Below are 24,879 nucleotides of genomic sequence, written 5' to 3' on the forward strand. Positions count from 1 at the left end.
TTTCTGTTTGTGTTTTCGTTTAGTTTTCACTTTGAGTTTTAGTTATTTTTAGTTTAAATAACATTATATAACAATTACATAAACATGGATTTTGACTAACACTGTGTCCTGAGAAGAATGGACTGCTCCTTCCTAGGCAGTGGGGCTAGCTCGCCTTACTGGCTAGATCCTCCAACATGCGATAGTAGCAGTAGCGACTGTCGTACTCCATGTCATACCAGAAATTGACTGCGATGCATTTGTGGCTCTGTTGGACATGATGGAACCAGTAGTTGGGCAGGTACAGGACGTCGCCAGCATGGACGCGCACTTTCAGTGGCTTGGCTCGCGAATACTCGGGATACTTGGCCAGGTCGGGGGCCAGCGGATCTATGCTGACCCACTCCGTTAGTTGTTCCCCACCATCTTCGTCTGTCAGTGGATCTATGTAGAACTGCCCGGAATCCGATGTCTTGTAGACGCCCGTGGGATAAGTGCTGCGTGGAACACAGCTCAGCTTATGCGGCGGTATGAGAATAAAGTCCTTATGGCCGGATATCACACAGTACATATTCTCATAGGGATCCTTGTGCATGGAGGTAATCGCGCGCTCGTCCCCCAGCCAAAAGTTGACGGCGTCTGGGGTCTTATTGAAGGACTGTTGGGCAAAGTCCAAGTCGCCCATCACCAGATCACTGGCCAGCTCCGGGAAGTCCTGGCTTAAGTTGGAGTTTTGCTTCTGTACGTAGTGGATGGCGCCCATGGGATCATCGAGTCGCACGATTAGCTCTGAGAGTTTCATTCGCTTCTCCAGGGGCAGGACAAAATACTCTCGCCCCTTTTGGGTGGCCAGACCATCTGCGTAGCCATTCGGTGTGACGGCCACATCCACAATCTTGTCGTTCAGTTTCTCGACCAAGTACTCCGGGGTCCATTTGCCAATGGCCGGCCACGCTACCGCATTGCGGATGACGACCGGCGAGTTTTTGGCATAGTAGTCGCGGCAAAACTCCAAGGCACTGGGGAGGTGGTCTAGCTCCGCGATGCTGTTCCCAATGCACAGATCGTCCGCCTCTTGGATCAGCAGATCGATGGCAGCTTGAATTTTAGACATAACGCATTGCGGGTGGCGACCGGCGACGGATTTATCAGTAAAATATATCGAGTTAAACCATATCATTTCAAAATATACCTTTAATCCTAAACCATTTTCCTAGACTTTGCTATTCTCATTAATATTACCAGCTAGTTGAGACTGTCAGCACTAAAACTATAATTTTATTGGACTCATCAATCAATTCTCCGCAAGATTGGCTAGTTTTTATGGCAAAGTATTGGATTGCATACAAAATAAGAATCAAACTAAAAAGGTAAAAATAAAAAAAGTAGCATAAAACGTAAGAATGTTACGGGATTTGGCTACTTGTAGCTTGTCAACCGGTGGTATGGTATGGAACTTCGAATACCCTAATTCAATTAAGTAATGTTAAAATTCTGGTTTCCAAACAGCTTTTAAACATTAATTATGAAACATAAAGCATGCTTTTAACCTATCAAGCATGCTAATGCCAAATGAAAATTTAAGTTGTCAACGGAAAAAGTATGGAATTACATAAAAATAAAAACAAATATTCATAAACAAGGGATTCATTAAATGTACTTTAGTTTCGCAGTTGTTACTTACAGTAATTTCGATATATTTTTGAGGGTCAGATGGTATATTTTGTTGATAAATCCACACTGGCTGTGACATATGGGAAAAAACATGTTGCGCTGGTAAAAATCGAATAAATTTAAGCAAAATTAAATTAAAACGGAGACAAGAGGACCAGGAGGCGACGCTGATAGCATGGGCGACTCAATAGCCAGCGAAGGCGACTGCGAGGAACAAGCGTTTAACTGCATTGACGAGGCCAATGCGATCATCAACGATGTGAAGGCGCACGTCGCTGAAATATGCATCTCTTCCAAGCTGGCCAGCGATGCCACGCAGATATACTTAAACATACGAACCATAGAGAGTGCAACCTGCTGCGTACAGGTCACCAGTCGCGGCTTCAAGATTGTCTCCTCCCTGTACGACACCGTCGATGCCGACAAGAGGATGGCTGCCAAGCTGCACATCGACGATGAGGAGGAAGCCGCGCCAGAGGATGACGAGGAGATCTTTGAAACGCCCTATGCGTTGCTGGACAAGATAAGTCCCCGCTATGTGGAATCTTTTGGCAACCAACTGTGCCAGCAACTCCGGCAGCTGCAGCAGATGCGGACAGAGTTCCTCGAGGAGGAAGAAGAGGAGGAGGAGGAGGAGGATGCCGACCAGTGACTGTAAAGAAACTCGGACTTGAGGCTGTATACTCTTTAGACAGAAGATTTTAATGTTAGTTTTATTTAATGTTTACTCGTAATGGTATCTCGTGCGTTCTCTGGAGCGGGTCTAAAGTCGAGGCCGAGGACGAGGCCTAGGCCCATCTCCGATGTCTTAAGATATTTATGTGTGTGTGTGTTTGTGTACCATAAAGTATTCCCGCGAGTGTTGGCCACCATAGAATATCCAATTGTAGGGCCAACTCCTCCCGTTTCGCGTGTAACATCGATGTAACATTGTCCTTGCTTAGCAAAACCAAACACTCAATCCAAATCCAAAATTAGACTTTAAGGCGTTTCAAGAATAAAGATTGTGATTGCAGTTCCAAGTCTGTTAGTTTCCTCACCGTCGGCACCAGCTGCTCCACATGGTCCTTGTAGCCGGTGCCGGTGTTCAGATTCTTCTGCCCGTAGACCACCTTGCCGTCGAAATCGTTGACGGGCACCTCCATGGCCTTGTCCACCTGCTGTATGGTGATGTTCAGGTGATCCTCGACTTCGGCCAGCAGGTTCGGCTCGTTATACCAAATGCAGCAGCCGCGAACTTCGGTCAGATTGGTGTTGCTGCAATTGCGGCCTCGCGACTTACACCACTCGCCATGGTACCAGACCTTTTCCGGCACCGTGGAGACCAAACTGATGGCCAGGCCCATGCGCTCGGCTCGACCAACACGTCCGATGCGGTGCACGTAGTTGGCCTTGTCGTCGGGCAGCGTTACGTTTATCACTGCAAATCGAATGGATAGGATTGGTAAGGAGATAAAATGTATGATGGGAGAAACACTTACTGAAGGGCAATCCAGTGATATCCAGGCCGCGGGCAGCCACATCTGTGCATATCAAGAACTTGACCTGCTGCTGCTTGAACATCTCCAGATTCTGTTTGCGCTCTTGCGGCTTACGGTCGCCGTGCAGGCAGACACAGGAGAAGCGCTGGCCCCCGCGCTGCTTGAGGTACTGCTCCAGGTTGTCGCAGTCCTGCTTGGTGCGACAGAAGATGATGGCACGATCCATCTTATGCTTCTCTATCGCATGGAAGCAGTACTCGCCCTTTAGGAGCTTGACAGCCTGCGAATAGGTCTCCTCCGACGGATAGCTGGCATGCACATTGTCGCGATCGTGCACCCCGTCGGTGCGGATGGGCTGGCGGAGGGACTGCCAGCTTCGATCCGCCTGCGGATCCACCAGGCATACCACATGATGTACGGTTTCGGGCACGGCATCTTCGCCCTTCAGATCCACCCAGGTGGGGAAGTGCATCAGGCGCTCGGCCATTTTCTTAACCTCGAAAGCGTGCAGCGTGGCCGAGCAGACAATCATCTGGAGGCGGCGCCCTTCCGCCGTGATCTTTGGTATTTGCTTGTGCAGACGGTCGATGAGATCCGTGTAGCCCTGCTTGAGCAGCGCGTCTGCCTCGTCCAGCACAAAGAACCGGCAATGGGTGAGCAGCACGAAGCCACTGTTAATCAACTCTTCCAGGCGGCCGGGAGTGCCTACCACAATGTGGATGCCCTGCTGGAGCTGCGCCTTCTGCTCGTCCAGTCGGACCCCGCCTATGAGCAGCAGGGAGCGCACTTCCGGATTACTCAAGTGGTACTTGAATTTCTCGATCTGGTTGTAGGTTTGTTCGGCCAGCTCCCGACTGGGCTCGATAATGATGGCTTGGGGAGCATTGGGGGCTGCTTTGGCGGTTGCCGCATTAGCGGTGGGACTGGCCAAGGGATTGGCCTTGATGTGCTCCGACCCGGCCTGGCAGACACCTACGAATCCATTGCCTGGACAGTACTTAAAGTCTGTTTTGCCAAAGTTGAACAACATTTCGGCGTTCTTCAGAACCACAGCCGGGTAAAATGTTTCCTTGCTGAGGTTGTCTGGCACGCGGAAGGCCACGCCCAGGCTCTGTCCATTCTTGGTGAAGCTCACCTCCAGGCGCTGCAAGTCCAGCAGGCAGCCAATGACGTCTGCCTTGCCAAAGGCCTCGCCGTAGTCATCGAACTGACGATTGTTTGACTTCTTGCCCGTTCCGCCAAATCCGAAGCCATGCCGGCAGGTTCCTAAATCCAAATTGGCCTGCTGTGTGGACCAGCCGACGCGGCACAATCCCTCATCCGTTACTGTCGTCTCAAAGTAAAACTTTCCCTTGCCGCGCACTCCTGTGGTGGCACGACATCCGTGCCACTCCTTAAACTCCCTCGACTGGCAGCGCAGCCCATCAGGGGTCACAGCTAGAGCATTGCCCCGATCGTAAAAGGACATTGTCCAGGGGGTCACAGCTGCTGCGGTGCCTCCGCCGCCTTTGCCAGCCTTTCCCTCCTCAATATCTCGTAAAGTCTCCCACACAATTTGCAGGATGGGCAGACAGAAGGCTCCCGTTTTTCCGGAACCGGTCTCGGCGGCCATCAACACATCGCCACCACCCAATATGAGGGGTATGGCCTCCGCCTGCACATCGGTCGGCAGGCTGCAATGATACCAATTTATTGTGAAATGTCTCATCTTGCAAAATGTTTCTTACGTCCAGTCTGCTTCGTCGGTGGCCTTTCCCAGCTCCGGGAGAACGCCAAACTCTAAAAGTGAATTATTCATTAACCAAAAGAGTATAAACTTTGCTAGCTACTCACCCTCAAATGCGGTCATTTTTTATTTTATTTGTATTTATATTTTTTATAATTTGTAATGCAAAAAACGCCGGCCGACAATCTACTGCGGTGCTATCGATCAAATATACCGAATATACCTTATCTGTTAAAATATATACCGTAAATAAACCGTCTTAAATCATTTTCCTTGATTTTGATGTTTTATGAATCAATCAATCAATTTATCAATTAATTCTCAACAACGATGGATAGTTTTCATGACTTTCTTTTATTTTTATTTATTTAAAAAAAAAAGTCAGCCAAACAATAGCTTAAAACGTTATGTGAGTGGGAATGTCTATCCTAATTCCGTTAATTGATATTAAAATTCCATTTTCCCAGCTGCTTTTTAACAATAATAATGACTTTATTTTAGACTGACATACTTTTAACCTTTCCCATGTTTTTCATATAAATACATGAATAAGTACATATATCGATTTAGCTACAATATAGGTATCTATAATTTGTAACTTTTCGTTGAGACAGATATCCAAAACTGATTGACTAGTTTTTGCATTGATTGGCGCCTGTGCTATCAAACATTTCCTCAATTCTATATTAGCCTTTTCCCAACGGTAGCAGAATGTTCCACATTCCGTGCTTATGGTGGGGAACAAGGTTGCTCGGAGAAACACCAAAATATACATACCGTAAACGGTCACACTAGACCGCTGTGCAAAATCAGTGCTGCAAAACAGATGTTTTGGCAAACAGCTGTGATTTCGAAATGTTTGCCAACACTCTTATTTGTATACGCGTAAATTGCAGAGATTTTTTGTTGTATTGTGCTAATTAGTTGAGATAAAATATGTAAAATTGGTCGTTCAAGATAAAATGTAAATGCAGACACGACTTGCCGCAAGTACAAATCAGTTTCGCCATGTATTCCAGATTGCTAACGTTCTCAACGTTCTGTTCTCCTTGCGCAGTAACTTTTCACTCGGAGGATGTACTTTCCAGTGGGCTGGCCCAAGCGGGTTAGTCTGGCGCTGCCCGGAGAGAGTGCCAATATACGTCACATCTGCTGTGATGCCGTCAAAATACTCGTGGCCGCCGTGGGCGATGATTTTCTTGGAATCTGGTACGCCAATCCCCTGATACCCATTGCCTACTTTCGCAGGACGGAGGAGTCCCTCAAGCAGTATGGGACGAACCATTTGATTGTCTGGAAACCCGACTCCAGGCAGCTGGCTCTGCTCACCAGCGAGGGAGCCTTGCTGCTCTACCAGCTGGACTTCGATGCCAATGGCAGTGGCATACTGATGCAGGTGGATCCCCCAGCGGCCAGCCTGAAGAGGGACTCTGCGGAGCTGTTCATCAAGGAGAACATACCCCGCCTGAGCCTGAGGGAGCTGTGCAGCGTCACCCTGGGCTCTGTCATCACAACCGTCTGCTGCATCAGCCTGAGCGAGCTGCTGCTGGCCACCCAATCGTGTGAGCTGCTGCGTCTGCAGTGGACCCAACTGGAATTGGCCGAGAACGAGCAGGAGCTGCCTGCCCTGGCCTCCATCAAGCTGCGCGACATTCCCTTCTACGTGCAGCAACAGCAAGCGCCGTCCAAGAACTTCCCTCCACTGGGCAGCGACTCGTTTGTGGCCTCCCTGGAATACTCACCGTTCATTGGAGGCTGTGCGGCCGTTTTCAGCGATCGCCGTGCCGCCTTTCTAATAGCCAATCACCTGAAGTTTGAGACGGATCACATGCACGGCTTTTGGGTGCAGGACGTCGAGGATGCGAGCGTCTGCAGCGTGAACCATAAGTTCCGCCTGCTGGCCTATGGCCAGGAAAGCTCGGCGGTCAATGTCTATGCGATAGACGATGCCACCGGAGGACTGGAGTTCTCTCACCGGCTGACCCTCACAGAGAACGTGCTGCCTGGTAGCCTGGGCGCTGTGAATGAACTCAAGTGGAGTCCCGATGGTTGTGTTTTGGCTGTGAGCTGGGCCAATGGTGGATTTTCGCTGTGGAGCACCTTCGGTGCCCTGCTAATGTCCACGCTTAGCTGGGACTTTGGCCTCAATGTCGATCTGCTGAAACAGAATCCGCTCAAGATGCGCCGCCTAGAATGGTCCACGGAGGGTTATCAGCTGTTCATGCTCATGAAGGAGGCGGAGAGCCAAGCCAACAACGTGCTACAGCTGCAGTTTGTGAAGAGTGCGCTGAGCATGAATCCCTGCATGACGGCCAATCCACACATTCTGCTGCAGGGCGATGACTGCCTGTACATCAACCAGGGAAACAATCTGGAGGAGACCTATGGCGGCAACAAGTTTACATTCCCCTCCAGCGGAGGAGCCGACCAGCCGGAGGAGGACTGCCTGGAGCTCAAGCAGAGCTTGAACACGGGCAGCATCCTGACGGAGAGCAAGTACTGGACCCTGCTGCAGCTGCCCTTGAACTACGCATCCACCAATTGGCCCATCAGGTATGCGGCGATAGACAAGGAGGGCCTCCACGTGGCCGTGGCTGGGCGAACGGGCCTGGCCCACTACTCCCTCATGACCAGGAAGTGGAAACTGTTTGGCAACGAGTCGCAGGAGAAGGACTTTGTGGTGTCTGGCGGACTGGTGTGGTGGCACGGCTTCATCGTGATGGGATGCTACTCCCTACTGGACAGAACTGACGAGCTGCGCTGCTACCCCGCTGAATGCAAGCTGGACAATCAGTTCGGTCACAAGCTGCAGGTGCGGGCTCCCGTCATCAGTCTCAATGTCTTCCGCAACCAGCTGATCGTGCTGACAGCCGACGGAATCGTGAGTCTCTTCCACATGTCCAAGAAGTCGGCCTACGCAATAGACATTGAGTGTGCGTACGAGCTGGATGTGAAGAGCATCTGCATCCACCCCGCCTGTATTGTGAGCCTGACGGTGACCAACCTGAAGAACGAGCTGAAGCTGCAGGGACAGCAGCAGGACCAGGCCGAGACGATCATCGTGAATGTCTGCGGCCGCATCCTGATGATACAACGCGATGCCAATGAGAATGTGCCCAACACTCTATTGGCCACGTGCCTGGCCAGCTGCGTCGAGTGCTTCTGGCTCTCCCACACCCTGGAGCGGTGCGCAATGAGGGACTGCCTGTGGCTGTACTCGGGAGCGCATGGGATGCGCGTCTGGCTGCCCATTCTGCCGCCTGGCCGGGAGAGAAGGGAGCAGGGTGGCGCCCAGCGGCTGCACAGCTTCATGTCGAAGAGGATCATGCTGAGTTTCCCCCTCAAAGTATATCCGCTGGTGATCCTGTTCGACAATGTGATTGTGCTGGGCGTAGAGAACGAGAGCACGCTGTACACCAACGAGTCGTCGTCCCATTTCTCCCTGCCATTCGCTCTGATGGAGCGAAAGTCACAGATCTACCTGCATAAAGTGTTGCGACAGCTTATCAAACGGAATCTCGGCTACTCTGCCTGGGAGATCGCCCAGTCGTGCCGCGCTTTGCCTTATTTCCCGCATGCCCTGGAGCTGTTGCTGCACGAAGTTCTCGAGGAGGAGGCCACCAGCAAGCAGCCCATACCGGACGCTCAGTTGCCTAGCATTCTCGACTTTATCCGCGAGTTCCCCGTCTACCTGGAGACCATCGTGCAGTGTGCCAGGAAGACGGAGATTGCCCTGTGGCCCTACCTCTTCTCAATGGCGGGCAAGCCCAAGGACCTCTTCCAGCTCTGTCTGCAGTCGGAGCAGCTGGACACGGCGGCCAGCTACCTGATCATCCTGCAGAACCTGGAGCCGTCGGTGGTCAGCAAGCAGTACGCCACAATGTTGCTGGACATTGCCCTGCAGCAGAGAAAGTGGGAACTGGCAAAGGATCTGATTCGCTTCCTCAAGGCCATCGACCCGAACGAGATCGATTCGCCGCGCTCCTCGATGGTCGTCAACGTGAAGATTGCCCCACCGCCGCAGGTGAACACCCAACAGCAAGTTAACCAGAATGCAGATGCCTTCAACATGGTCCTGGGCCCCATTGCCCGGGAGCGCAGTTTTTCCACCACTGTGACCAGTAATCTGCCCAAGGACAAGCAGGCGGCTGGATCTGGCGGCGGAATGGCAGCAACACCCATCGGCGAGACGAGCAGCTCGGGTGCGCCCTCTGTGGTACGTCGGCGTTCCACGAAGCATCGGGAAACGTTCTGCATTGACCTGATACTGCAGCGCCATGCCAGACAGCTGCTCCAGAACCATAAGCTCATGGACCTGGGGTACATGTGCGCGTATCTAGACTTTCATTTGGTCACCTGGCTGTCGCAGGAGGCAGAGCGGACAGCCAAGTTGGACGATTTCGCTGGCGCCCTGCAGGCTCTCCACGAGGAGCTGCAGCTGCCAAGTCCGTTTCCAGCTTCGGGCAAGGACGACTTTGCTCAGCTAAGGGCAACACATCGGCAGGCGGGCGGCGGTTCATCGCAGACCTCAGAGTCGGGCTACTTCAGCCTAGCCACGCCCAATGGAGCGGCCACGCAGTCGCCCCAACTGCAGCCCAGCATTAAGGAGGAGGAGGAGCTGCAGCACAGCTCCCTGCCAATCTTGAAAGCTCGCTCCAGCTCGCAGTTGTCGTTTGACAACTTTCGCTACCGCCGGCTGTACTCCTTGCCGGCTTCCGAGGATGACCTGCTGTCTGATCCGTTGCCCGAAAAGCTGTCCATCAAACTGCGGTACCTTCTGCAGCTGTTCATCGAGGCCAACTGCACGGACTACGCCCTGGTGCTATCCATACTGCTGCAGGATGCCGCCTCCATCTCCCGGATAGTGAATGTAATCATTCGCAGCGAGTCGGTAAACTCCTGCAAACGAACGGAGGCGGCTCTTAAGCTGCTCAGCCAGTGGACCTTTGAGCACAACGGCTCGCTGTATCGGGGCTTCGTGATGACGCTGCAGCCACACATCTATCTGCTGGAACAGTACATCCAGTCGCTGGGGGACGTTTCCAATTCGTCCACCCACGATGCCAGCACCAGTAACGATTTGACGGCCGACTCCGCTGACGCGCTGGATAATGATGAAGGCGACTTTGTGCCAAAATTGCAGCAGGTGAATGGAAATCAATGGAAGACGGACCTGATACCGGCCCACCAGCGCCTGACGCGGCATGCCAGCCTCGAGTCCAACGGAAATGCAGGCCCAACGCCCGGCGGCTCTGCCCAATCTACGCCCACGCAGCAGCGACTGCATCGCCAAAACAGTAGGGAGCGAGAGGGCTGCCGCCTGATGTAATTCGTACATACATACTCGATGAAAAGACGTAAATGCCGTACATGTGTACATTAGTGAATGTTTTGTAACTTTTGTGGTGAGAGATGTTTTGTTGCTGTACTCGTAATTTGTTGAAATTGTTCGTTAATTGTAAGCCAAACATACACACAAACACACACACACGCATGGACAACGAAACAAACAATTGTATAACTGTACTGTATGATGCATACATACATAAATACGTAACATAATTCTTAATTTAGTAGATGAAATTTGCTGCAATATTTGTTAATTACAATTATACAAACCATATACATACTTAAATATACAAAACGTAACTATATTTTTACTAATAAAAATAAACAAAATAAAAGAATAATCTTAGAAGTCACTTGAAGTCATTAGACGCTGTGCATTGATGATCAGCTCGAGATGCTCAAGTGAATTCTGATAATATGTGAGTTGAGTCTGCGATCGCATTGGAAACATTCGTTGATGCTCTCGCTCTCGAGATGGGTTCTTCCAACCGATTTGTCAGCCATCTCTGGTGCCTTTTGTGTCCATCCGCAATATACGGTTGTAAAAGTTAATCGCTGTGACTGATTCATTACGTGCAGTGCTTGATTTGCTAATGCAGGTGGATAGTTAGTCCGTGTCCGTATCCGTGTTTTGTTGGCTGCGAATTTGAAGTTTCCAGCAAGTTTTTCCGTGGAAATTCGCAAAGTTCGAAGGCAACAAACACACAGCATCAGCAGGGAATGGGGAGGGAACTTACAATAAAACCGTAACTTTTGCAGAGTGTAATCACTGTAATGTTACGATGCGACAGGCCAAGAGTCCTAGAACTTCCCCAACTCCATCTTCCTCTCAAGCGTCAGGGTGCCCCTGGGGCGTAATATCTATGTAAGTTGAAAGGCAGAAATTCGTGTACCTCACATCCGGCCTGCGGCTGGCTGGTTGCTGGCTGGTCGGAGGAATAACTATTGACGCTCCACCGGAGAGCGGGCCAAAGTTATAGAAGCAAAGGGCGCAACGGCAGCATATAAATAAAAGCATCAACACCAGACACATTGCTGCGGAAGTCGTCGCCGTCATCGTCAAGTGCGCAGAAATTTTTTAAAAACTTTTACAAATTCTTTATATTGTGGCCAGGAGGAGCAGCCGAAGCTCCAGCCAGAATCTCTGCTGGCGGCGCTGAGAGAGAGCGAGCAACGACAATAACAACTGTAATAATGCCGCAGACAACACAACATCCAACAGGAGCAACAGCAGCAACGTCTCTGCCACAGCCACTACAATGTAATCAACAACGCCACATGCGACGCTCGTCCTACTGCCTGGATGGCTGGCTGGCTGGCTGGCTGGCTGGCTGGCTGGCTGGGGCTGTCCTGGAAACTCCTGGGGCTGGACAGTAAAGTTAGGGCGGACTTGAAGCTCAGTGCTGGTGGGTCGGAAAGTGGCTGGTAGACCACTCAAGGACTGGGATGCCGATGTACTAGGTGTTGTTGTAACAAGTTTTCTTCAAATATCTGATGAAAATTCGAGTTGCCTTGGCGATTTTGATGAATTCCTTAATACACATAATCCCTTCCACCCTCATATGCATGGCAGCCAGTGTGTTTGGTGTGTGTGTGTGACTGTACATTTTATAGCTGGAACTGCAGTCTAAGTTACAGCTGCGGCTCCACTCTCCCTGCCTCGTTCTCTATGCAAACGAATGGCATGTAAGCTGGCTGGCTGCCTGCGGTTGCAATAAAAGTCTCCCATCGGCCATAACAACATTAAAATATGTTCAGGCATTTTATATTAAGGAACACTGGAGCTAGAACTTATCCGTTCATCTGGCCACTATTGTGGGAGTGAGTGCTTAACAATACCTTAAGAACTTAAGCGTACATAGCAGAGTTTACCGCTAAGTGGCTTTAAGATACTTATTCTGGGCAGGACAGTTGTATCGATCGAAGGAAACACAAATCGATCGATTGATTTGATTTCGATTCGAGGAATTATTATTCAAATAATTGTACCTCAAAAATACTGGCACGCTCCTCGGTAAAGCACATGGCATGGCTTTCTATTGGTACCAGAACTCCTATTATCTTCAAGTACATAACACTTGCTTTTCAATTTGGCCCAAACACAATTTGTTTATTTGTCTTGGCACCCTTTCCTTAACCCCCTAAGCCCTTACCCACTGCATTGGTGTTTTTGTGTTGCTGTTGCTGTTATGCGAAAAGTTTTTGTGAGTTTTGCTGTGGGGTGAAATTTTCGTTTTAAAAACCCCGAAACCAAAAACAATTTCATTAGCATAGATTACGAGTCATTCAGACAAAACAACGGCTTGCATTTCAAATGAACCCCCGCCCCAAAAGCAGAAACAGCAGCAGCAGGAGCAGCAGCAGACACTGCCACACAGAAGGATGTGCCTCAATCTGCTGTGCAGCTCAATGGAAGTGAACTGAACATAACCTCAAACAGTGGCTGGCACTGCGACTGCCACTGCAAGCTCTTCCCAAATTGCTTCCCCTGATGGGTCACGCCCTGTCCCTGCCCCTGCATCAGCCACTGCAGTCGTACTGGTTCCATCGAGTCTAGTATTTTTTGGTGTAAAAATTTCTAAATTGTACATTCATTGCATTTGCATTTTACAAGTAAATCCCCAACTGCCAATCTAATGCATGTTGCAAACGCTTCCCCAACTCCATTCATTCCACTCCCCACCTCTCTGTGTGTCCGTCTGTTTGTCTGTCTGTCTTTCCATCTGTTTGTTTGTAGCCATCCAAGCGTCTAACCATTCGTCCAGGAACCCGATTCCCGATCCCCAACACAGGCAAAGACACATACTATACTATACCAGAGAGACAGAGCCGGGACCCATCCTTCGATCCTCGATCCCCGACCTTTCCTTTCATGTCTATGCCGGCGCTTTTGTGTAAAACACTAAAAAGTCTACACTTTTCTTCGTTTTTCGTCCTTTTCCCGCCCCAAACTTTTGCAGCAACTTCAACTTTGAACTAACACGAGGCGGAGAGACCCCGCTCGTATCCCCCTCATCCGTTCACCAAAAACATAATAAAAGCTCAAAATGCAGCCAGAACGAGGACGAGCACGATGGCGAGAGCGAGGGCGAGGGCGAGGGCTAGGACGTAGACGAGTCCCCGAAAAACTTTTCCTCCCAAAAATCACGGAATCAACTTGCACTGCAGTCCATTGCTAGCAACGCCGCTCCATCTCCATCTGCAGTTCTGTTTCTGTTGTTGTCCCTACATCGTTAGCTGCATTGAAGTTTGCTCCTCTCAGCCCCCAGGCCAGTGCCTTGGCCAGGGCCACTGCCAGGTCCTGCCTGGGTCCGGCGTTCGAATTGCTTTTTGCGAGCATGAATAGATAAATACGCTGAGCAGTAGCACCAACTGGTAGGTGTTGGTAGCTCTCCCTGCAGCAGCAGCAGCAGAAGCCTCCCCTCGTTTTTGGCACCACCTCCTTCGCCGGGCTTTGGCCAGGGAATCCTCGGCCTGTCTGGGCAGAAATTTGAAAACCGCAAAACTGTCTGCCACACTGAAAGAAATGCCGAACTAGACCGATGTTACAGATCTGGTAATTTTTGTCAGAGCTCCAAAGATAAAAGACCTGTAAAATATTCGCTATAATCAAGCTCTAGAATCTTTATTGATATTTAGGCTGTGTGTTTTCTCGCAGTGTTCCAGTTTCCCATTCAGAGAGCAGTGTGGGGGTGGAGAAGGGGGAGCGAGGTGTCTGAAGATGTCCATCGCAACTGTCGAATTTTATTTATTTCGCTAAGGCTAAAAGCTCACAATAGAAACGTTAATGGCAACGTCCGACCCCGGGCGGGGATTTGAGGGCGTCCGTAACAGAGTTTCCGTTGCTTCCTTGAGGCATCTCCCCCTCTTGCTGGACCACACATTACCACCTTGTGGATAGATGGATGGATAAATGAATGTACGGTATGGATGCCCCGTACTCTTCACAAAAGAATTGCCAAAGTTTTGGTTGTTGCTGTTTCCCCACAGCTCCACCACTCCCCAGGCACCTGGAGTGTGCGTGTGCCATGTAAATGTTAATGCCTTGTGCTCTTGCTCACCTACAACGTACTCGTACCACTGCCCCCTGCAGCAGAAGCAGGAGCAGCAGCAGTGATGGGTGCCGGGGCAGCGTTTCATCACGTGTCAGCAACAGCATTGACGTCGACTTGGTACACACACAAGGGGGCTTGGTTTCTTCCCCTTCCTGGCTGGAGATGGACACGTGAGGAATGGGCCAGCTCATGTAAATCAGAGCTGGGAATGCCACGATTTGTGCCACAGCTTGATGACAAACGGGTTTTTACAGCTCCCTCTGCTGGCATGCATTGCATGGGGAGAAATACTAATCCATCTATCATCATAGCTGGCAAATGTGAATAAATGATTTTACAAACACATAGACGTTAGACTTTAGTTGAAAATTGTCTTAAAGTTATTAATAGAGTACAATTTATCACAAAATATCGATACACAATTTCCGATGATCGCTGGGATCCGTATTCCATCACTATGCGCAGGCTAAGTCTTTCAGGTTGCAGTCATCTTCTATTGCCTACTTTTGTGCGCCCGGCCAAAGTTTTCTCTGGGCTGACAAGCTTTTTTGCTGCTTCTCCTGCTGCTTGCTGCTGCCTGCTGCTGCCGGCTGTCGCACACTGACCTCTTGAACCTATACATTAGCAAACCAAAGACAGAGACGGGGCCAAAAAAACGTAACGTAACGTTACACGTAACGTGAGGGGGCATTAGAAGCAGCCATTGAACAGGAGCAGGAGCAAAAGCAGGAGCAGGAGCAGCACCTCCACCCGCTTTGCCTTTGACTTTGCTGTTGCCGTTGCCTTTTCTGTCATTGAGGTGCAAAGTTTACCTCATTAATTCATTAATCAATGTGTCTGCGCCCTGTACTTGTCTCTGTGTGGGTGTGTATCTGTGTCTGTGTGTTTCTTTATGGGTGGGTGTGCGTGAGCATCGGTATACGTGCGTGCGTGTGAGTGAGTGCGTCTGTCTGCTTTGTTTTGGCACTTTTGGACGAGCAGCACCTGTACATAATGGCCCTTTGTTCTACGCCTCAGCGACGGCGCTTGAAAGGAAATGGACGGGGAATGAGCACATTTCGATTCGCAGCAAAAAGGGAGGTGGCACCCGCCATGACTCGACGACTTCTCTTGCTCTCACTTTGGCCCAAAGGCGAAAACTCCAATGAAGATTTATGCCCTGTTCCAGTTACCATGTCCAAAACATGTCCCTCTCTTCCCCCAGCCAGTTTTCGTCAATCATTTCTGTTTGCTAGTAGTTTCGATTTCGATTTCATGGCTTTTACACGCGCTTTTGGCCCACAAATGACCAGAGCGGAGAACCAGAAGGGAGAACTAGAGTGAAATTTATGCAACTCACTTCCTTGGGAACTAAAAAGCCATTTACGCAATACAACAGCACAAAAACTTAATTTCCTGCCCCTAGTCCCAGCCCCAGTCCCAGTACCAATCCCAATCCCAGTCCACCCCCTAGATGACCCGCAACATATGCCGCAGATCATTAAGTTTTCGCCTTACCCAAGATGCAAAAATAGAAGGTGGATGAGGAGTAGTAGCAGTTGTAGCTGCAGGAAAAGGACGTAGGAGGGAGCAAAACTATCGCCGGCTAGATAAACTGCAATTTCGTTGCAACACCTGCGAACTGCTTAAGTTTTACCCAAAAGATACACCAGTTATGGCCATGGCTATAAGCTGCATGCCGCCCTGCCCTGTTGCCCCCCCACGTTGTAATCTAAAAGATTTCACCCTTTATGGGTGTATCAGACTGTGTGCAGTAAGTGCATAACACTTAAGCAACATAGAAAAGAGCCAAGAGAGAACCAAGCCAAGCCAAGCCAAGCCACTCCAAGCAGCTGTAAAAGTCCAGCCGACAAAGTAAACCAAAGTGCGGAACTTGGACTACGACTCTGCTGATGGTGGAATCTATGAGAAATTATTTCCAATTGGGATCAAATTAGAAGTAGATTAGTATTTCAATAGGGTACGCGAGAGGTGTGGAAACGGTTTAAGGAGCCATGAGATCTATACAAGTTAGTTCTGGTCCTGGCACCTTTCTGGAGCCCAGAATATGTTGGTTTCTTCTTGGGAAATACTTTGTCGGGTGTTGGCTTTGCTTGAGACAAAGTGAGACAGTGAAAAAGAGGATGTAGAAAAGAGGGGTTGTGGGTGTGTGTGTGTGTGTGCATTGCCTTAAGATCATTTATTGCAGAATTATGCATATTTTTATTACATTCGACTTGCATAAATTCTGGCATTATTGCACTTTACGACCAGCTGCTGCTGTCCCGCTGCCACGCCCCCCCTCTTACAGGTGATTGCCAGGGAATGTCGGAATCAAAAACCACAGACAGACGGACAAACGGACAGGATGAGTGCACAAGGGGAGACGGACTCATCATCTCGATGCAGGCTTAGATTTTTGCATGCCCATAGAGGTGTGTCCCCGCTGCAGCTGCAAAGTCCTGGCTGCACTTACATGTACTTTACCCCACTAGCCCTGCTTCCAAGCCAGGCACATGCACATGACTTGTGTCGAAAATGCTGTCATTCGGAATGTGTTTCGTCCCCGTTCTCTAGATACCTCTGGATGGCTCTCTTCGAGTCTCCCTGGCAATGATGTTTGGCAGGCTGCTTTGAAATTTAGATTTTTATGACTCGGCAGGGGGCCCGAGGAGAGTTCTGATGCTGCTGCTACTGCTGATGAGAGTGCTGAAATTGGCTGTCGTCTATTAGAAATGCACAGCTCAGCATTATTTCGCATATAAACTGTGGAAATATGCTAAAATTTCGTCCTGCCAGGGCTCAGGTATTTCTCGGGGGTTGTGCTACCATTAAAAGGGTTGCTTGATGGCCAAAGAAATGCGAAACTTGTCAGCAGGTGGGAGAAATTATTGAAATTCTTTTAGGTGTTGTGTTTGACTGGAGGCCAGTTGATATTGGCACTTGAATTGGGAGTGACAGCATTTAACTTTTCGTTTCTATTGCTGCTGCTGCATAATTTCCACCTGCTGTCCCTCAGTCCGCCCACTTTTCATTATCTCCTAAGTATCGGTTTACAAATGTGGCACGCTTTTAGGCACGCATTATGCCAAGTATTTGAGTGAGTCTCGTTTCGAGAGTGGAAATAGAATATCCTTTCACGCACACAGCTGGGCAGGCTCTGGACCTACTTTTGTGGAACATTGGGGACGATTGCGATTGGGGCACCCAGCTCTTGAGCAAATGATATGTGATAGTTCTGGAGCCGAAAGCGCCCGTTTCAGATCAATCGAATTAAGGCTCGCATCAACGTTATTCATGTGGCAACATTGCCATGGAAATCCCGTGCTCATCAAGCATAAACATAATTCTGTGTCTTTCTCTTGGGGAACTTTCGTGCTTTGTCCACACAATTTCACTGACAATTGTTTTCATGCAATTCAATTGTTTTCAAAAAAAAAAATGCTTAATGATCACAAAAAGTGGTGGAAAAAAAGCAAACGATTGCAGATTATATATCAGGCTGTATGACAGACCAAAACATTTTCCCAAATTATCCGCACTTAAAATGCTGGAAAATTAAACGCTTTTTAATATTAATTCGATTTTTTCATGATTTTAATTTTGCTCTTGTTTTTGCATTTGTTTTTGTATCTTTGAGGCTGTTTTGTTGTTGCTGCTGCTGGAAATCATTGTCCTCTCATTGAAAATAATTTAATATGCAAATTATTATAAATGCGAATCACTTTGCAAAGTAATTTTAATAACTGCAACTGCATCGACATCAGCATCAGCGTAGGTTTAACGACAGCAAAACCAGCAAAAAAATAGCATAAACTGTTTTTAAACATGGCCAAAACCGACTGGCCAATCGAGGGAGCCTGTTGAGCCTTACAGGCAGGGACAGGGATGCAATGAATAAATAAAGAAATAAATAAACAAGAAGGGAAGGACCCTGCTAGACGAAGAATCGATACCCTTTTACACCTAATTTTGAATAAACTCTGGAGATTTAATGAGAATAAATGTTAAGATGCAATGCATTTTGGAAGAGTTTTTTTATTGCACAGAATAGATAAAAACGAACCATACTCTCGGCAAGTGTATAACAAATAAGCAAACTTTGAATTGCCGAAATTTGAGCTGTTTATGTATGTATGCATGTATATTTTAGCTCACATGCACATAAATCTGTATGTATCCACTTGTATGTACATATGTATGTATCCCACTATGCACTTTTGCGATAATTGTTTAAATACTCTCAGGTCTTGGTCAAAAAGTTGACAAGCTCTGACTGTCGCTTGCTCTTTCGGTTTGCCAAGGTGCCTCTCTTTCTGCCCTTGTAATTGCGTCTCTTTTGCTCTCAATTGTTTTGTTGACATAGTTTAAGTGGTCGTAGAATATTTGTAGCTGTACAGTTTAAATGGTTAATTAATAGAAATTCTTTATGGCGTCCGAACAGCGAGATTGGTCTGGTAGGACAGCTTGCGGCAGATTTTGATAGAATGCAATAAGCTGAGATGGGCATTGCGATATGAATCATTTTTCTTATGGATACGCATCTGTCAATGTTAATGGGTTTACGGAAGAGTAATAAGTTATTAGATTAATAAAATGAAATTTTAAAACCAATCCGTTTCTATAGAAAACAAGAGACAAGCTAAAAAGATTAAGTGGAGAAATTTGTTTAATAGCTATCCATGATGAAATGGTAGGTGCTTTTATTGAATTCATCGCAATAACGGGTTAGTTAACTTTAGTTAACTTATTTTAATGGTATTTATCTCAGGTGACCCTAAGTTTCACATCTAGAAATTAAGTTTCACATATACCCATGTACATATGTATGTATGTACATATGTACATACATTCGAACGATGAATCTTCAAGTCTATTTAAACATTTTTCCCTGAATCTGACTCTATAGTTTCATACACGGTAGTTGAGAGTTAAGGGGTACTTTAGAATTGTGGTCGAAAATATTAAAAGTCATTAGGTTATGTTAGGTTATGTACATACATACATCTGTATATGCTGACTGAGTACCGGGTTTAAAGGTAGTGACGCTGCTTGTGCAGCGTCTCACCGCGTTCCTTCTCACTGTTATTTTATTGTTGGCCCCCAAAACTTTAAAATTATTTGTGCTGGTACTTGACGCCTTGCCGGCGGCACGCGCCTTCCATTTGGCACAGTTCCACCCCCAATGTTCTCTATTCCTGTTGACTTCCCTCCCCCTGGCCATGTGTTTGCGCTTTAATTGAATATAAATGTAAATTAATGATGCAAAAATAATTTTTGCTTCGAGGCTTACCTCGCTTCGCACCGCTTTTATCGTGTGTGTATTTGTTTGCTTGTTTATATTTATACCCTGTGCGCATATAGTGCAAGGGTCTGCTGTACTTGCATTACGTAGTGGATTCAAGAACGATTAGCGTTTTCCGTGGGTTTAACCTTTTTGAATAACCGAGAATCTGACTTTGCAAACTGTTAAAAAAGATTTAGCGAAAGTTGTCGCTTCGATAATAAAGATTGCGAGAAAAAAAAAATGAATGAAGAATGAATGAACACTTCACGCCCGTTTCTAGTCAGAACTTCTTTGTTAGTCAACATTTCGGATTTGATTGGCTCCACTGCACTGGGTAGCGGGTATCCCATTGTCTATGCACTCGCTTTCGCTTTTTTCAAGTGTGTGTGTGTGTGTTAAGTTAGCGATTCTGATGCGGCTTTTGATGTTGCTGGTGCTGAGTTTTGTAAACAGCGTTTTCAGCTTTTATAGGCAGTTATGTAATTAATTTGCATTCAACTAAATTTGCATAAATAAATACCAGAGTTTAAGTGGGTATAATCTACCCATACACTAATATTATATGTAGAAGCACAAATACACGCAAAAAAAAAAAAGAGAAGGGACGTGTGAGTCGCTTCTTACGCGTCACAACTTTTATACCCGGTACTCAGGCAGTATATTTGTACCTTAGTGTACCTCCAACACGCTCTCTTTAGCTCGCCCCCACCACCTAGCGATGCGCACAGCACGAAGCCAAGTGTGGAATGAGAGAATGTGCAAAAAATAATAAAAAACCGCTGGTCGGGGTGGGTTTCCACTGCAAATCAATTTCTTCGTTGTGGCTATAATGATGATCCGATCTGATCCCAGTGATCTGATAGATATAGCCCTTCCCTACGGAATGGCGTATTTTGGTTTCTTTTATCTTCAAATTTGTGGCTGTGGGAGATTTTCGAACTTTGCGTGGCGGAAGGGGGCGGGGCTAATTTTTGAAATACATTTGTATCAATGTGAGCATACATCAGTCTGGAGGCAAAATTTGGTGGCTTTAGACCTTATAGTCCCTGAGTCCCGACAAACAAGACGGACGGACCGACAGACAGACACGGCTATATAGACTTGGCTATAGATGCTGGTTAAGAATATATATACTTAATGTCCACTTTGTACACAAATACAGCATACCCTATTTACTCTTCGAGTACCGGGTATTAAAATTTAAAAAGACAATAGCCCCAAACAAAAGAAACGAGTCCCATGGGAGGATTACAATGGCACTTTGATACCACAAGATTTGGTTCCAGATAAAGAGTGAAAACAAGTGTCGATTCTATATATATATATATATATTTAATATATATTTTAATTTTATTGTTTGTTTTTGCTTTTGTTTTGTGTCTTTTATCAGATTTTCATTCAGTTTTGTTTGTTTTTCTTGTTATAGTAAAAGTTGCTTAGCTTGCGGTTTAGTATTTTACAAAATGATTTTAGTGAGTAACTTAAACACATTCATAGAGAGTAGTTGTTGTTAAAGTTTTAGTCGGAACTTAACTCACAATCAAATAATGAAATTCACAATAGATAAATGATGATGATTCTCGTTTTAATTCGGCTTCCACTTCTCGTCCGAGTATCTGGCTATCAATTAGTTTGGTATCAAAAAAGCCCTGTTTTTGTCGGTCTCTGGATGTGTGGATGTGGGCTTTTGGCTGTGTGAGTAGAGGCAACCGCTTGCATTTTATCTTTAGACAGAATGAGGCTGGGTTGAGCTCAGTTTGAGGTTAGTTTGAAACAAGGAGTTGGGAAAGGTTAGGGATAGGCCAGGTGGAAACTGAGAGTGAGCGTAATGGAAGCTTAATAGAAGATATTTCTGGCGTTTTAACGGTTGCTTCAAGCACAGTTGCCCCTTTTCACGCAGAGTTTAGCTTCAGTTTTGGAGTTTGGTTTCTGTCTATAGCTTATGATCGAGTGTTGTTATGTAGCTTGATTTCTACGCGCATTCTTTGGGTCTAGGTGAGGGTTGGTTCTATCTCCATATATATACTATATATACTATCTGTATGCGTTACTATGTATGTATGTATATATATATATGTATTGTATATGTATCTATGTGGGTTGTGTGTGTGTTCGTACTTATTCCATTTCATGCAGGAGATATACATACTCAAACACTGATGATGCGATGCTCTTCCTATGATGCTGGCTATGTTATGTATTGTAGTTCTCTTTGATTCGGTATGATGTATGGTATGGTATGTATGTTTCTTCCTCATGCAACTTTGCTACTATGGCTAACGACAATGCAACTACAATTTTGTTTTGTGGGGTTTTACTTGCCTACTAACGACACATTTAAATATTTCGCAAACTGCTCTACTTTAAAATAGTTTTTGTTTTGTTTTACTTGGTTTTGTTTATGTTTTTAATCATATGCACTTCGATTTCCCGTTTTTTCTTCTTTCGCCACACAACGCCCATCCCTGTTCCCATTTCCGTTCCTGCCAAAAAGGCTGCCCCAAAAAGAATGTTACCCCGTTTCACTCGTTCTAATCTGTTACCTAAATCTTTGCCTAGAGTTATGGTATTTGTTTAGCCTAATCCTCCTATCCGATCCGGTCCGCTCCTCATATCGATAGCTATGCGTTTGCTCTTTATTGCTTTATTGCTTTTCCTTTTACTTGATTTCTCATTATGGTTGCTCCTTTACTCGTACTCTATATGTATGTATGTATATATGTATGTATGTAGTTCTCCTGGGGTAATCCGCTCAAGGTTTCTTTCGCTTGGAAAAAATCAAGGTACACACTAAAAATAGTTAGGTTTTGTTTTCTTGCTTTAGGTAGGTTGTGTTTTTTGTTTTGTTTTGTTTTGCTTTCTTCGCTTCTACTCTGCTATTCTCATCCTGCTGCATCTGCTCCTCCGTTCCGCTTCTCGGCGAACTAAAGACTTTCAATAGAGGGCCTAAGGACATATACACATATCTTGATACTACTAACATCCTACATTGTTCTCGCTCTCTCTCTCTCTCTCTCTCTCTCTCCCTTTCCCTCTCTCTATCTATGAATGTACTGTGTCTCTGTGTGTTTGCCACTTTGCTACTTTGACAGACTGGAGCTGGAGTCGGGGCAAGAGCTCCCATCTCCTGGGATTCTCAGGATTCCTTTGAGTGGATGAACAAAAGGTGTCTTTGCGGAAGAAAAGACTGAGCCATGGTAAGGAAACAAGTTAAGCGAGCTAATTGGGGCAGTTTTAAAAACTTATTAGGTTCCTCAATGGGTTCCTAGTCGCTTCCCAGACCAAAGGACCAAAGTCAGAGCAAAAAAAAGCAAAATCTTTATAGAAAAGACAGCAGAGAGCTAGCTGGCTGATGCCAACAAAGGCATTAAGCCAGACCAGGTAAAAAAGGCCAGCAAATTGGCAGAAAGACAGAACTGGCAATGCAATTGAAATGCTCCACTCAGGAGTTACTCCATAAGCAGGATGTTCCATTGGTACCCCACTGCAGCAGCTCTTGGGCTGCGTCAAATTCCCCAGATGCCTTATCCCAACTCCATGCCGCGACATCTCTGCCCCACGGCTCCTGCTGTGCTCTCGTGTGTTTTTCTGGTTTTCTGTTGCATTTTAAATGTAGTTTCCGTTTGGATTTTGTTGTTTTTTTAGTTTTAGTTAGATTATTTTAGTTTAGTTTCTTCCATTTTTCTCGCTTCGTTTGCTTTTTGTTTGTATATGTTTTTAGTTTTTGAAACTATTTACTGACTTTTTTTTGTGTTATCGTTACTATCGCAAGTACATTTTCCAAAACCGTTTTTTTGTTGTTTGCATTTAATTAAATTATATGAATACATTTTCCTCATTCTCCATGTGTGTGCCTGTATGTGTGTTTCAGTGGATCTCTGTGGCAGAACAGAGCAGAACCCAAACTAATTTCCAATTGGCGAGCCAAAAGAAGAAATGTTTGCGTTCTGGTTTCCTTCCGCTTTTGCCTTTGTAATTGTGCGCCGTGTTTTTGCTCGGGTTTTCCTTTCTCCCGCTCTCTCTGTCCCCTCGCTTCACTGGGGCAAGAAGTTTAATTAATGTGCCAAACAAAGGTAGAATGGTTAAAAAAGACGAGGCAAGAAGGGCAAAAATTACCAGGTTGCTATGACAAAGGACAAAGCAAGCGAATCGAAAGCCAAAACTATGAGAACGATGTTGGCTGCTCATCGCTCCTAATTAGACCTAGTTGGGCCTGCCAACTCGACTCAAAGCGGTCGCATTCAGCTGAAAGGGCCTAACTGGAGGGGGGCAGGAGGGCATGCCTTTAAAAAGTTGCACGTCAAGTGGGAAAACCTCAAAAACAGGATGGCCCATATTTAAAGGGCACGCCTCGGGCTGCAACAAAGTTTCACTTTTTTTACCCTCGGCCTCACCAACAAGCGTTAAAGTTTTCACTGTGTGAGTGAGTGTGTGGGTGTCTGTGTGAGTTTGGAGGAAAACTTTTAATAGTTTTTTTTTCTCAAAATAAGAACTGTACTGTTTTTTTTGTTTAAACGTTATTTTGATTGTTTCAACTTTGCATTTGCATTTTGCTTACGCCAACTTGTCACTAATCATAGTTATAGCAGTTATCCTAAAATATATATCTATATATATGATTTTTATTGCATATATATATAGCGTTCGATCATGGGGGATCGGATCGTTATCTCGATCGTATAAAAATGGTTTATTCTTGTTCGGGTTTTGTTTTTTATCGCTTCATGCTTTGCTTTATTTGCTTTTTATTTTATTTTATTTAATTTTTTTTTTTTTTTTTTTGTATAAAATACTCACATTCACATTTACAACTACGAACCACGTAACTACTTATAGATGTAGGGTATTGTATATATATAGACTTTATAGTTATAGTTATCGTATGTACTATATATATTTATGTTAATGTCGTATGTGTGTATGTATATGGTATATTTTTACTACTTCGAACTGAACTTGGCGGCCCCGTCATACAATGCTACGTGTCCTCTAACCGTCTATCTGTATCATCTGTATCTGTTTCTATATCTGTATAAAGTACTCGTACAATCCTACGCCTAGAGCTGCTAGAGCTGATCGAGAGCCGTACCTAATCACACACCCTGTATAATGCTTCCGTATCCTCCTACTATTTCCCTCAATTACCCCCGCTTTTCTAACAATTCCGCTTTTAGTTTCCCCCTTTCCCATTTCCCCGTTCCCTTCTAGTGGAGAGTATTTACAGCTTATATCTAGCAAAACGTGATATCCTATGTGTGTGTGTTTGTGTATAAACTAGAGAGGGATTAGTAGAACGACAGCGAGTGAAAAAGAGAGGAGGTTGACACTTTGAGTGTTGAGAGTATTTCC

At 46.3% G+C, this 24,879-nt stretch overlaps 4 protein-coding genes across 6 annotated transcripts; 2 read left to right on the forward strand and 2 right to left on the reverse strand.

The window, feature by feature from the left end:
• Window positions 1–30: 30 nt before the first annotated feature.
• Window positions 31–1,195, reverse strand: LOC117895745 (bifunctional peptidase and (3S)-lysyl hydroxylase Jmjd7). The gene has a single exon (XM_034803616.1). It carries the CDS (start codon window positions 1,157–1,159, stop codon window positions 146–148), a length of 1,014 nt encoding a protein of 337 aa, XP_034659507.1. The 5' UTR covers window positions 1,160–1,195; the 3' UTR covers window positions 31–145.
• A 518-nt stretch (window positions 1,196–1,713) lies between these two features.
• On the forward strand, window positions 1,714–2,675 carry LOC117894031 (GSK3-beta interaction protein). Its single transcript, XM_034800870.1, has one exon. It carries the CDS (start codon window positions 1,829–1,831, stop codon window positions 2,303–2,305), a length of 477 nt encoding a protein of 158 aa, XP_034656761.1. The 5' UTR covers window positions 1,714–1,828; the 3' UTR covers window positions 2,306–2,675.
• Window positions 2,348–5,066, reverse strand: LOC117894030 (ATP-dependent RNA helicase Ddx1). Its single transcript, XM_034800869.1, has 4 exons — window positions 4,968–5,066; window positions 4,862–4,913; window positions 3,135–4,807; window positions 2,348–3,073 (listed from the first exon to the last, which is right to left on the reverse strand). Exons 1-4 carry the CDS (start codon window positions 4,981–4,983, stop codon window positions 2,628–2,630), a joined length of 2,187 nt encoding a protein of 728 aa, XP_034656760.1. The 5' UTR covers window positions 4,984–5,066; the 3' UTR covers window positions 2,348–2,627.
• Window positions 5,067–5,696: 630 nt separating this feature from the next.
• Window positions 5,697–10,514, forward strand: LOC117893631 (guanine nucleotide exchange factor subunit Rich). Of its 3 annotated transcripts, none has more exons than XM_034800314.1 (2): window positions 5,697–5,824; window positions 5,918–10,514. In XM_034800314.1, the coding sequence occupies exon 2, from the start codon at window positions 5,936–5,938 to the stop codon at window positions 10,187–10,189; it is 4,254 nt and encodes a 1,417-aa protein (XP_034656205.1). In that variant the 5' UTR covers window positions 5,697–5,824; window positions 5,918–5,935; the 3' UTR covers window positions 10,190–10,514. The 3 variants fall into 3 exon arrangements, with proteins under 3 accessions (XP_034656205.1, XP_034656207.1, XP_034656206.1); XM_034800316.1 differs by having other exon boundaries at window positions 5,740–5,846; XM_034800315.1 differs by having other exon boundaries at window positions 5,743–5,850.
• The last annotated feature ends 14,365 nt before the right edge of the window (window positions 10,515–24,879 follow it).

Source organism: Drosophila subobscura, chromosome J (assembly GCF_008121235.1).
Source record: "Drosophila subobscura isolate 14011-0131.10 chromosome J, UCBerk_Dsub_1.0, whole genome shotgun sequence".
Taxonomy (NCBI): Eukaryota; Metazoa; Arthropoda; class Insecta; order Diptera; family Drosophilidae; genus Drosophila; species Drosophila subobscura.

Excerpts from the sequence above, each read along its gene's own strand:
- LOC117894030 (XM_034800869.1), bottom strand. Across the intron at positions 4,808-4,861 it reads ACCGACGAAGCAGACTGGAC|CCTGCCGACCGATGTGCAGG; the intron begins GTAAGAAACATT and ends GTATCATTGCAG. Across the intron at positions 3,074-3,134 it reads TATCACTGGATTGCCCTTCA|TGATAAACGTAACGCTGCCC; the intron begins GTAAGTGTTTCT and ends TTCGATTTGCAG.
- LOC117893631 (XM_034800314.1), top strand. The coding sequence starts at position 5,936 with ATGTACTTTCCAGTGGGCTGGCCCAAGCGGGTTAGTCTGGCGCTGCCC.
- LOC117894031 (XM_034800870.1), top strand. The coding sequence starts at position 1,829 with ATGGGCGACTCAATAGCCAGCGAAGGCGACTGCGAGGAACAAGCGTTT.
- LOC117895745 (XM_034803616.1), bottom strand. The coding sequence starts at position 1,159 with ATGATATGGTTTAACTCGATATATTTTACTGATAAATCCGTCGCCGGT.